Raw genomic sequence first — 13,243 nt, forward strand, 5'->3', positions numbered from 1 at the left:
GAGAGGTAGAGACAAACTGGGGGAATAGAGTAGTAGAAAAAGACTTATTGCAGCCAGTTAAAAACTATTTCTGATGGGGCGGTTTCCCAGGCAGGGTTTATTATAGTTCCAGATTAAAATGCATGTTTGATATGCCTTAATTCAAAAACAACTTGTATTGAAATATCCTAACATATAGTATTGCTTGTTTTGTAGGTATGTTTGTAATAATGTCCTAATATAACTAAGGCCTAGTGCTGGATTAATCTAAACCCTATCCAAGAAACCACCCTATAGAAGTAAAGACATAAATCTTCAAATATTCAAGATGTTGCACAGTAAGAATTAAAGGTGCAGTGTGTAATTTTTAGAAGGATCTCTTGACAAAAATGCATAATAATATACAAAACTAAATTATCAGGGGTGTATAAAGACTTTTCATAATTAACCGTTATGTGATTATTGCCTTATTAGATTGAGACGTTTTATCTACATACACAGAGGGTCCCCTTACATGGAAGCCGCCATTTTGTGGAGCCACGCTTCTACAGAAGCCCTTAACGGACAAACTTTTTTACTTGTCTCCAACAATGACATGTTTGTCCGGTGGCGGCTACCATAGCTTCTCTGTGTTTCAAGAGTTCAGAGCAGTGGACTGAGCCGTTGGTTGCAATTCGCAACATTACCACTATATGCTGCTAAAATGTACACACTGCACCTTTAAATGATGTGTCAGCGTGAGGCAGTGGAAATTAAACAATAATTCAAAATATGAAGCCTCTTGGGTAAACGCAGAAACATTTTCAGCTGCTTCTGTCGGAATTGCCTAAAATTTAATTATGACCCACATTCCTGAAAACACTCATTTCAAACAAACATACTGAATAGTACCAAAAACTTCACACTCAATTTGGTGAACAAAACTCCTATTTGAAGCATTATTAAATCTTCTGGCTAATCTGATTATGCTTTCAGCAACCATGCGTGTAAAAATTGTATCCGTTTATTACATTTACCATGTTTACAACAGGTTTTGAAAATCAATGGTTAAAATGGCAGCAGGTTGTTTCTATAAGCATTTTTATTGCCTATAAAATCAAACAGAGGTGTGCATTAGATTATTTGTTGCGTTCATCTAGCATTTTATAACCGGAACTCTTTAAAAGGGCACATATTATGCAAAATATACTTTTACAAGGTGTTTGGACATAAATGTGTGTTGGCAGTGTGTGAAAACAACCCCCCTACAATAAAAATTCACCTTTTTTAATCCCTACTGAACCAAAGCAGTCTCATTAGACATGCTGTTATGTGATGTCACACAAACAAAACCCTGCCCACTGCCACTTCATAGACACATTCTATGCACGACTGGGACTTTTATTACATCTGGTAAAAATGGGCATAATACGTGCTCTTTAAAATCTATCTTAGAGCAATTTATATCAAATGAATTAATAAAATTTTCATAATTTTTTTTTTTGCAATAATTGCATGCAATATTTCATTATTCTTTAACGTCTTTAAAATAGAGGCCAAAATAAAGGAGAAAATATACTTTTATTCAGCTTGAATACTGAAACACTGAATCTGATTTCATGAGATGCATCAAACAGACAGAGCATCAAGACACAAGGCTTACAACTGCTTTTCAGTCTTCTGCACTTCTCTTTATGTTGGATTTAATCGCCAAAGACAAACAAAAAAAATCATCTTTTCAGTTACCAAGGACAACTGCAGTGGGCTCATCCCCTTTACAGAGCAAACTATTGAATAAAAGCTAATATTCACCACTAGGTGTTCTCACTGACAAGTCACAACTGATTTAAGTTGAACTTACGAATGCTGGTAGAACTTCACGAATAACATTTCTACAATGTTCAGTGTGAGTCCGTAACAGAGATTCCACAAATCAGTCATCAGTTTTGATATCTTCCGGAGAGACAGTATTTTACCACTTTATACTCAATACCCGCTGCACCTTAAACTCAACAATGGCTTATCAATAAAGAAAAAGTACAGTACACTGCAACAAGCCAGGCATACAAATGCACTGAAGCAGACTGAGACAGCAGAGTCCACAGAGCTGACGCTCTCACTCAAACACACACACGTGCGCACACAAAACCATCCATACAAATAACTCTGCCCAAGTAGACAGTGTGTGATGGCACTGTAACCAGATTAAAGCCCAGTGCCTGATAATTTTCTCAGATCCAAGCTGATTAATGTGACTGTCAGGTGACATTCAGAAGTTAACAAATCTCCACCTCCTGCCCAAATCCGCTGACACTGCCACATGGCCAATCATCTCCTGCCCTACAAAGACACACTGTGTGATTGGCTGATCGGTGATATGGGGCGGAGCCGTTGTATCCTCCATTGCAGAATAGGGCTGATTCAACCCCTACATTTGGGACAGGAAGTGAGCACGGCCGTTTTCCTCGAGGCGACGCGTGAGAATTTCACAGCCGGTTTCCGTCACAAGGAGTGTGTGTTCGAACTGTGCCGAGCGTTTTCCGTCACGAGTAACTGCTGTCCAACCATCCGGCCATGTCTCATCCTGCCAGCCACCTTCGCAAAGTAAAATCATTTTAAAACATTAACCTTTATTAAAAAAAATAACATTAAGAATTTGGTGATTCATCTTTTACCTTCGCAAATCATGGGTTCAATAGTAAACACATGGCCAGGCTTCATCACTCCTACTGCTTTATTCTCTGCACAAATATACAATGTAACGTTAAATATAATATATAATCTGATTGTATATTGAGTATTAGTAAATGTACTCACTGGCATAGTGCGGTACGTTGGGTGCAGTGTGAAACAGTTTGTGGATGCCATGTCCGCAGTAACTTCGTACCACTGAGAAACCATTAGCCTGGGCATGTTTTTGAATGATGTTCCCCAATTCACGATAGCGGATACCAGGCTTCACTACACATAAAAGCAACAAGCCTCCTTAGATCAAGCGCAAGACAGACATCCCACTGTGACATTCTGCCCTCTAAAGGTCATTGATGTAGTTAACATTACATGAGCTCACTGTACGCTATACTTCCTAGCTCAAATGCAATGTAAAATTCATGTACCAAGGGACAATGCAGAGACAATATAACTGTCTTGATGAAATATGCAGTGTTTGTTTGCATGGGCTTTAATTCTCACAGAGTCGATGGCTTGCATAAGACATTCATATGTGGTCTGCACCAATCTCTTGGCTCCCTCATCCACATCACCGACAAAAAAGGTTTCGTTCAGATCTCCATGGTAACCATTGTGGTAAACTGTTATATCAACTGCAAGGGAAAATGATATATGATTGAGCAAGTGATTTATTTTCACAGTGTGAATGCTGGTGTTTGCACGTCTCTGCCTATGAAGTATACTATCTAGCAAAGCTCTGTGTTCCTACTTGATCTGTGCAGCACCCAATTTTCATTTGCAAGCGAGAGAGGGTATTGGCAAAAGTGAAAAGTTTGAGTGTAGGTTTTATTTTATTTTTACGTGTGAAACGTAACTTTTAGTTCGCTGTAGAGTTGGGAGGTCGAAACATTTCTGTGAATCTATTACTGTGAACTGTATGCATCAATAATTAAGTTTAAATATGGGGCACACAGATTTCATGCTTCATCAGGGTTAATATTAAGGACAAGATTTTTGCATTAAAATCACTAGCACAATGTTACATATTTGGTTCACGTGTACTTACATTATCCCAAATGTTCTCAACAATGTTTGAAATCAGAAAATTCACAGTTTTAACCAGCATTACACCCCTCTGTTCATAGGGTCATGTCTGGTTTATCCTGTCTGTTTGACTTCATGTGGCACTGCAAAGGCTGATCAAACTGCGCAGCACTGTATGCAGATGTAGTACTTGAACCATTTAGTACGCCAATCTGCTGTTGCTTCTATCAAACCACAATGTGGGGGTTACATTATAACGTTAATGTCTAAGTGATGTGGAAAGTACAAAGTCAGTAAAGTTAGTTAGTGGATGTGTATATATATTTAAAACACAAAAAGTGAAATCTTCATGTGTATGCTCATACATACTGTTAAGTATGTCCCCATCCTGTAGGGGGCGGCGGTCAGGTATTCCATGACAGATGACTTCATTGACGGAGGTGCAGCAAGACTTTGGAAAGTTGTAGTAGTTCAGAGGTGATGGGTAACAATTCCTAGCTGTACAGGCCTTAAGCAGTAAACAGAAGAGTCAAAAAGTTCATTTATGCAAACTGAATGACTGATTAACTTTCAGAAGGAAACAAGTATAGTAAAACAAACAATAAGATGAAGTACACAATTTTCCATCTGCCTTTATTTACACTCTCTGTGTGTAACACTTGCATTTAATATTTAAAGAGAAATAAACATGGATAAAAGATGTACCAAATGCACAGCATGGTCGATCTCCTCGGTTGTCATTCCAGATTTCACCATCATGGCAGCAATATCCAGCACTTCTCGAGCCAACTTGATAAGACAAAAAGACATAAAACATCTAAAACTGTCCTGTGGCTTGCATCACACAATCAGATTTTCGTCGTAAATGTATTCACATATTTTCAGCAAGAAGGTAATAACAATCTCTGTAAAAAAAATCTAGCAAATCTGATACTTCACTGTCAGTTGCTGTATGGGATTATTATGTTCATGACCAATCAACTCCTTCTAAAGATGAAGGCGCCTTTAGATTAGATCAAAACTCCTACTTTGATCTAATCTAAACCTTTCCTAAACAAAAACACATCACTAAACCTGTTATCCATGGCGATTGGGTAACCAGGACTTTTTCTGGTTTCACATCCACTAAATGAGCACTAAGATAACAAAGATGCAAACACCATAATAGGGATGGGCACTTTTGTCCATTTTTAATTTTGAGTACTGGATAGGTCTGAAAAACAATTACTTGATGACAGGGAATGAGTGACACCATTGTTGTAATCATTGTTTTTTAATAGGGGTGCACTGATAAATCAGCCGATGATGCTTGCTATTCTTCTCAATGAATTACGGTGAAATGCTGCTACATCCAAAAGCAGAGGGCGCTCTCGTGCAGAAATTCAATATGGGCCGCAGAAGAAAAACGATTACACCACTGATCTATATAAATGACTGGATTGCGCATGACGTCACAATTGTGAAGCCACCGCGCCACCATGTTGGTATACCCAAACATTCTATTAAATCAATGGACGCGATCAGATTTTAATGATAAAACATCACTTTACTAGTCTTCGTTTTTATATCTGAAGTTACCCTGTACATTATTACAACACAAACGTCCTAAGCATGTACATCGTTATTTACTGAAAGTTGTACCTTTTAGTTTTTAATCAGTTATTATACATTCATCTTCAGTACAGAGTATCAGATCAGCAGACAGACCGCAACATATTTAGTATTAATGACAAACGTGCTCATTCTGAAATCTAAAAAAATAATCATACTTTGTACCGTATGTGCATGCAATAATTTGCTGGTTTTATGTTATCTAAACTTACAAGTTACCTAAACTTATTTAGAGAAATAACGCTGACCGTATAGCTGAATGTCAAAAAAAACTTTTATAGCCGTGTCATTAAAGGAATAGTCTACTCATTTTCAATATTAAAATATGTTATTACCTTAACTAAGAATTGTTGATACATCCCTCTATCATCTGTGCGCGTGCACGTAAGCGCTGGAGCGCGCTGCGACGCTTCGATAGCATTTAGCTTAGCCCCATTCATTCAATGGTACCATACGAGCAAGTGTGGTGGTACAAAATAAAACGTAGCGCATTTCTAAGCGGATTTAAAAGAGGAACTATATTTTATGGCGTAATAGCACTTTTGGGAGTACTTCGACTCGCCTGGAAAGTCCGCTCCCCTTCTCACTCTCATAATGGGAGAGGGAGGGTGTTACTGCGCCGAGTCGAAGTACACCCACAAGTGCTATAACGCCACACAACATAGTTCCTCCTTTAAATCCGCCCAGAAAAGCGCTACGTTTTATTTTGTAACACCAAACTTGCTCGTATAACTACTCGTCTTAAATAGGAAAAACGTTGATGTGTTTGGTCACTTCTAACTTTATCTCTGATTGGTACCATTGAATGAATGGGGCCAAGCCAAATGCCATCAAAGCGTCGCAGCGCGCCCCAGCGCCCACGTGCACGCACACAGATGACAGAGGGATGCATCAACAATTCTTAGTTAAGGTAATAACATATTTTAATATTAAAAATGAGTAGACATTCCTTTAACAGAACGCAGCTGACACACTCACCTTAACGGTTTTTTATAAATCCATTTTCCTGCCCGATTAAAGCATAGACATTGCAAATAACACCAGAAGTAACAGTTAATTTACGTACACATGTCCTAAAAATAATCTTGCGTGCCTGATACGCTGTAAAGCGGGAGAATTTAAAACATGATTTTGAATGGAAGTCAATGACCCCCTCTCCCGGTTGGGTATACCAAGATGGCGGCTCGAACTCTGCGCTGGCTTCACCTCATGCTGTTACGTTAAGCGTTCTATGCGCAATCCAGTTATTTATATAGATCAGTGGATTACACATGCAGCTCCAGGAACTGCCTTAAAGGTGACATAGAATGATTGAACGGGGTATTTATCCTTGTTCTGTTATGTGACATGTAGACAAAAATGTTTTTGTTTGGGTCTGTAATGCCTTAGAAGCTTCCTAAAATCCTCTCTCAGAAAGCTCTATTAGGGTGGGGGATTTTAAACAAGTGGTTTTGCACCTATGTGTAATGATTATGTTTAACGAGTATTGCATTTTTAAATGCATGTAATAAACAACTCAAACTAACAGTGATTTGAAAGGACTTACTGATCAAAAGCCATAGCACATGAAATAGCTGTGAATAATATCGGCTATGCATTTCAGAATAGTTAATGGCCAGGTATTATTAGTGTATATCGGCATTTATCATAACATCCCTAGTTTTTAACAAAACACTTATGAAAACTAAGGTTGACAAAACTATGATGGGAAAATTATACTGCTAAATTACTAATTATACATCAATGTTTTCGAAAACAATATCTAACACGAATAGCTGGTGATCTGAAGCTGAAGAAAATATTAAATGCTTTCTAAACCCACACAATTTTCATGACTGACATTCACTCCCAACCTCGAGTACTTCAGTCTATTACAAATGGTTTGTTTTTGCAGGGTATTTCTGTTCTTATTTTTCAAATTGATTTCCTGTCAAAATGTAGCGTAACTGAAATCAGTAAGAAATCACAGGCAATCATTTAGTCCGTCACCCATGATCCATTATTAACCCGTGTAAAACCCATTCACACAGCACTTTGATCCCAGAACATTTCCATAAAATTGGCAGAGAGCCTTCTGTGTTTCTTGACAGAAATTGGATATAATGTGTAATAACTATTGTAGGTCTATATAGGTTTCTATTCTGCACTAATATGCTGATCTAACTATTATTATTTAGGGGTTATGAATGCGTTTACCTTGCAGACGACTCTCATGCCTTCAATCTCTTCGGCGTTGAGGATCTTAATCTGAGATGTCCCCTTCATGGTCTGTTCTGACTCAGACATCCCTTTAAATGGAGATGAATCAATTAATGCATAGTAAAATACACAAGACATTTTTTCTTCCCACAAAAGTATCTCACTACCAGTCAGAAACTGTGACTAACTACTGACAGATCTGGTCTCCAGTCAGCTAATGAACACATCACATTACATCTGTGAAGACACATACAAACACGACCACTGATCCAGAGACCTCTAGGACATAACAGTTTGACAATGGAGCAACAGACACGTCCAGCTGGGGTTAGGTAGTATGACGGTAGAAATTTAATGGTAGAAATACCACAGTAGATACGTTTGGACAGGTACGAGTTGGTAGGACAGTTTTATGATCATAATGTCGATTTAACCCATGACCTCTATGGTAGTACTAACGCAATGCTCTACCAGTTAAGCTAAAATAAAAGTCAACAAAAAAACTTTCTAAATGTATTACTATGGCTGTAGGCAAGTGATACATTCATGTTCAATGCTATTGAAATAAACAATATATTTACTTCTAAACTAACTTAAATCATGTCTTTTTATAGACATATACAGCTGATGTAAATGTTTATTTATATATTTTTTCCTATTTGCAGATATAGAAAAGAAAAAAGTCAATAGACTGATATTAATTTTTAAATTTTAATATATATATTATAATTATTTTAAATGATGAATCAATTGACTGCACAGTGACTTGGTCATACCGTCCCACCCTTAATACCAGCTGAACAAACCACATCGGCCATGCAGACAAACAGAGCCATGCCATTACACAGACACTCACACGCCCACTGTGGAGCAGACAGCTCCCTATGATATTGTAAAAACAAAAGCTGGACAAACGAGGTGAGCGGCGGGGCTTCATACCTGCCAACAACCCAACCTCTGTAGCTGCAGAGAGCGAGAGAGAGGCTTCAGACGCACAACCTCACACACACACACTGAGGTCAATAGCAACGTATATAAATGGATTTCTGGACCACCTCTCACACACCCACATTTCACCAAACCATCTGATGCTTTGTCTCAAGACTCTGTACCTTAAAGCCGAGGGATTAGGAACTAAAGGATAAGTTAATAACAGGAATGAGTGGCTGTAACTATAAGACACTAATAGCACACAGTCGCTACCATAATGGTTACTTACGGCAGGACACTGCAGCATTAGTTAATGAAGAACAAATAAGCACTTATTTACTCACAAAATACTGTGTTTTCACAAGAGATGCCTCTATAATATAGGCAGAGAAGTCCATTTAGAAGTGTGTTAATGGTATTGAGGTTGTGTACGTGATCTCAATTTGAAGAGCTCAGATGCAAAAGCCACTTAACCTTTGTCAAAAATGAGATATGATATAGACCAAATGCTTTCGGCATGTTTTATACTTTCATCCAATACTTGCGCTTCAAATCCCGGTCTCGGGTCATTTTCAGAAATACAGATTTCTTGAAAAAAATTAAACGCAACATCTTGGTCATATTACCTTTATTCAGAAAGGATAGTAAAGTGCGACTGGAGACTTTCTGAAAGTGGCGATTTTTGTTTGCATGCACTTAGGGGGTTTTGCAGCAAAAGACAGTAAAAATTGTTAAATACCAATAAAATGACTAAAGTTTGTGAAAAATGACATTTGTGAAAATAAGGCATTTCAATAACTAACTAATAACGTTTAATTGCCATTAAAGTGAAATTAATGAAGCTAAATATAAGAGCCTCATAAAAAAGCTAATTTACAAGAAAACGTCAGACGCACTTAAAGGGAAATTCCGCCTTGAAATGATCCTAGGGTTAATAACAAACGTGTACCGAGTTCGACCGTTCACTGGAGTTTGTTTTCATGCTAGTCTAACGTGACCAGTGTTATTGCTAAACGCAAATTAGCATGTTATGGTAGCTTTCGGGGCATCAGTGCATTAAAAACGAAATCGCTATGTCTATACTACTAATAATGCTCAAAATAACCCCACACTTACACTGTAGCACAATGAGGGTCTCTATATGTAAACCGAAGCATTGAGAACTTTGCAAGTGTACAGGCAGTTTATTAAAAAGAAAAATTTACCGTTCACGTCTGGAAAAATTTACCGTTCACGGCGCAGTAACACCCTCCCTCTCCCATTATGAAAGGGAGAAGGGGAGCAGACTTTTCAGGCGAGTCGAAGTACTCCCAAAAGTGCTATTACGCCATAAAATATAGTTCCTCTTTTAAATCCGCTTAGAAAAGCGTTACGTTTTATTTTGTACCACCAAACTTGCTCGTATAACTACTCGTCTTAAATAGGAAAAACGTTGATGTGTTTGGTCACTTCTAACTTTATCTCTAAATGGTACCATTGAATGAATGGGGCTAAGCTAAATGCTATCGAAGCGTCGCAGCGCGCTCCAGCGCTTACGTGCACGCACACAGATGATAGAGGGATGTATCAACAATTCTTAGTTAAGGTAATAACATATTTTAATATTGAAAATGAGTAGACTATTCCTTTAAGGGCGTGGTCAGGGCAGGCTCAGCCAACTATTGGATTCCAAAATGCTCTTCACAAACCTAATGGTAACAACACTTTTCTACAGTTTATGTACATAACTAAGGGTTTCCTTAAAAATTTAGCACAGTTGTGGCAAAGTTGAAAGAAATGAGAAGCTTTACATGGAAGCGTTACTAAAAAATTAGAGAATGGCAAGTAATTTGCTTTCTAATTTTTACAGACATTGTGCAAGCAACACACACATTGTGGACACACACACCTGTGTAACAAATTTACTGAACCTCATAAAGAGCAACTGAAAAGGCATTCATACATTATTAAGTGTGGTAAATGTCCACATATTGTATGTAACTCCCGATAGGAACGCAGAGTCCTGACGCATAGCTCAAATAAATATTAAAGCAACACTATGTAGTTTTTTTGCCTTTAAATAATGTCTCTAAAACTATTTTAGTGATAGAACAACTTTTAACTGGACAAATTGTACTGTTGCTGCAACCTGAGCAGCCTCCTAGCTGCTACAAGCACACTCTGAAAGTGGCGGTGGAGGGTAGGAAACACAGCCCCGCCCCTCCCCATGCCTGCAGAAGAGTGTCTGATACCAGACACTGTTGCGCTTTTCAACCACATGGGGGAGCTGTAAGTCGTTTTTACATGGAAACTACATTGTGTTGCTTTAAACTGTAACACACCACAGTGATTCAAACATCTTATCTCTGTCCCTAAAACCTTTGCATGAAACTCCATATTATGCCAGGTGCACCAAAGAGACACAAATAGAAAGGTTTTGCAGGTTATTCTTGTTAATGTTGAAGCGGGCATGCATTCACTTGTGGTTAATTTGTTGGCTAGCAGAAGTGCACTGTTGCAAATAACATGCCACCTTTTAAAAATCGAATGGCACTGAAAATGAAGGCCATTCGTTTAAAAGCAAGTATGCAAGGTTCAAAAGTTCAGGCTGCACAAGCACACTGAACAGGGCTGTATGTTAGAATGGTGCAGTGACCCAGGCCAGATGGTAAAGACACACTTACTTTTACTCTTAATAATTTACTCAAAAGTAAAGACTTGATACTTACCCAAAGGATGATCTGCATAGTCTGGTCTCTGGATGTTGCTAGGAACAAGCCTCATGGGTGTCTGAAACAAAAAATAGTGACAAAACATTTACCAAAGTACTCGCAACCGCCATGTCTACGCTAAACCTACTGACACTGCGTTTTATAAATGTGGGCATGTTTCTTCCTTACCAGTGGATAGTGGGGTCGTAGTTTGCCAGTGTATCTGTAGCCAGGCCATGGGTCTGTGTTGATTTCCTTTTCCACACAGTTCTTGCCTTCATCTTTTATTTGATCATCTTTTGCAGAAACAAGATAGACATTGATGATTGATTTACAAAGATATAATTTGCACTGAACAGAAAGGGTGGGGGAAACAAACACATACTTGCTTTTTTGTGGAGCAGTTTATGGGTGGCCCAGCTGCCTTTAAAACATTCCTGAAAACACACAAGACGTCTTGTCACTAAAGTAAAATCAAGACCCCATTAAATTAAAATCAGAACTTTTAGTCCATGTCTATTATCTTTAACATATACAATATATGATGGCTATACAATTATCCTCGGCATGCACACAGTTTAAATTGGTATTTTTACACAGGAAAATTAAAAAACTAATGATCTCTTCAAAATTCTGGTCTTAATTAAAATAATGACCCTTCCCACTGTATTTATGAATAAGATGCCATTTTTAAAGATGTCAAAATGAAAAAAAAAAGTTGTCGTAAAGGTGCAGTGTGTAGATTTACGCGGCATCTAGCAGTGAAATTGTGAATTGCAACCAACTGCTCAGTCCACCGTTTACCAAATCGCATAGAGAAGCTACGGTAGCCGCCACAGGACAATCATGATGTTGTCTAAGACAAAATACAGTAGTGACAAAACTGCCATTTATGGCTACTGTAGAAGCATGGCGGCACAAAATGGTGACTTCCGTGTAAGAGGACCCGCGGCATATATGGAGATAAAAACATCTCATTCTAAGGTAATAAACACATAACATTTCATTATTTAAGGTCTTTATACACCACTGATACTATATTTATGTATATTAGATTGCATTTCTGTCAAGAGATCCTTCTAAAAGTTACACACTGCACCTTTAATAGCAGCATCATCATCATCATCATGTCATTCAATTTCAAACTACAGCTAGACAGCAGATCAGGCCCAGCAACAGGTGCTGGTGTAATAGCACTAGTGAGATGCCTAACCAGACTCCCCAAAAATGCTGTAGTAGGCAGCTCACTTAGTTTTGAGACAACTCAAAGGAGAGCTCAGCAGATAGAGACACTCCCTGCAGACTGCACACGTGCAGTGCACGACAAACCTTGACGCACAGCTCTGATATATTAGTGTCCCCTGTTTACGTAGTCTAGAAATAACAAGACTAAAGGGTTAATATACTGACAACTGTATCAGGCAGCACGCGGACACGTTGAGCTGAGGTCATTTAAAGCTCGTTGAACTGAAAATAGCTAGCAAAACGACATTTTACACAGTGTTTTGCTTTCAATAGTCCAACCAATAATGTTATCCTTAAAAAACCAAATGTACGAAACTCTAAAGAAGCGCCAAAGCTCAGAATGAGGTGTAAACTGGCTCCTCGTTATGTACAACAGCTAACTGGCTAACGCAGGAGCTCAGTTCCGTAGGCCGGTAGCGTGACACGAGCTGCAGACCATTCAACGTCGCATGTTTGCTACGAGGCGTTAAAATTTCACCTGAGAGCAGAAGTATGAGCCTAAAATCCCGAGTTTGATGCAAGTGGGACACTGGAGTTTAGCTTCTTTGCAGCAGCCCTCCGTCTCGCACTCCCGTGTCTCCACCGCCGCCATGCTTTTGCTGCTGTCGGACACAGAGAGAGCGAGAATCAGACTTCATGCGGCACTGTGCAGTCCGATCGGAGTATGACATCAGGTATCGCGAGAGCAATTCGAATACTGCCTTTTCGAATTGCTCTCGCGATACTTGATGTCATCCATCGATCAGTTTGCGCACCGCTGCATAAAATCGAACACACCTGGAGAGAGAGCTACCGCTGCCCTCTGAGATCATTTGAGGGAAGTACTCCACCATTATTATAGGAATCACGGCATAATAAGTTTAGTTTTTTTCTGAATGAGTGTAAAACTAACTTAT

The 13,243-nt window shown here is 38.7% G+C and overlaps 1 protein-coding gene across 2 annotated transcripts; it reads right to left on the bottom strand.

Annotated features, from left to right (window-relative positions):
* Positions 1 to 1,520: 1,520 nt before the first annotated feature.
* Positions 1,521 to 12,981, bottom strand: metap1 (methionyl aminopeptidase 1). Of its 2 annotated transcripts, XM_073873115.1 has the most exons (12): positions 12,826 to 12,981; positions 11,488 to 11,539; positions 11,292 to 11,401; positions 11,121 to 11,181; positions 8,422 to 8,445; positions 7,480 to 7,571; positions 4,378 to 4,461; positions 4,042 to 4,180; positions 3,147 to 3,281; positions 2,776 to 2,916; positions 2,634 to 2,699; positions 1,521 to 2,553 (listed from the first exon to the last, which is right to left on the bottom strand). In XM_073873115.1, the coding sequence occupies exons 1-12, from the start codon at positions 12,937 to 12,939 to the stop codon at positions 2,387 to 2,389; spliced, it is 1,185 nt and encodes a 394-aa protein (XP_073729216.1). In that variant the 5' UTR covers positions 12,940 to 12,981; the 3' UTR covers positions 1,521 to 2,386. The 2 variants fall into 2 exon arrangements, with proteins under 2 accessions (XP_073729216.1, XP_073729217.1); XM_073873116.1 differs by lacking the exon at positions 8,422 to 8,445.
* Positions 12,982 to 13,243: the final 262 nt, after the last annotated feature.

This window comes from Misgurnus anguillicaudatus, chromosome 11, assembly GCF_027580225.2.
Source record: "Misgurnus anguillicaudatus chromosome 11, ASM2758022v2, whole genome shotgun sequence".
NCBI classification, from domain to species: domain Eukaryota; kingdom Metazoa; phylum Chordata; class Actinopteri; order Cypriniformes; family Cobitidae; genus Misgurnus; species Misgurnus anguillicaudatus.

Bases quoted from the DNA above. Each gene is read 5' to 3' on its own strand.
- metap1 (XM_073873115.1), bottom strand. From the start codon at position 12,939: ATGGCGGCGGTGGAGACACGGGAGTGCGAGACGGAGGGCTGCTGCAAA. The intron at 11,182-11,291 runs GTAAGGAAGAAA...TTTTTGTTTCAG, and splicing joins TACGACCCCACTATCCACTG to ACACCCATGAGGCTTGTTCC. The intron at 2,917-3,146 runs GAATTAAAGCCC...TATGTGTAGTGA, and splicing joins GCAAGCCATCGACTCTGTGA to AGCCTGGTATCCGCTATCGT.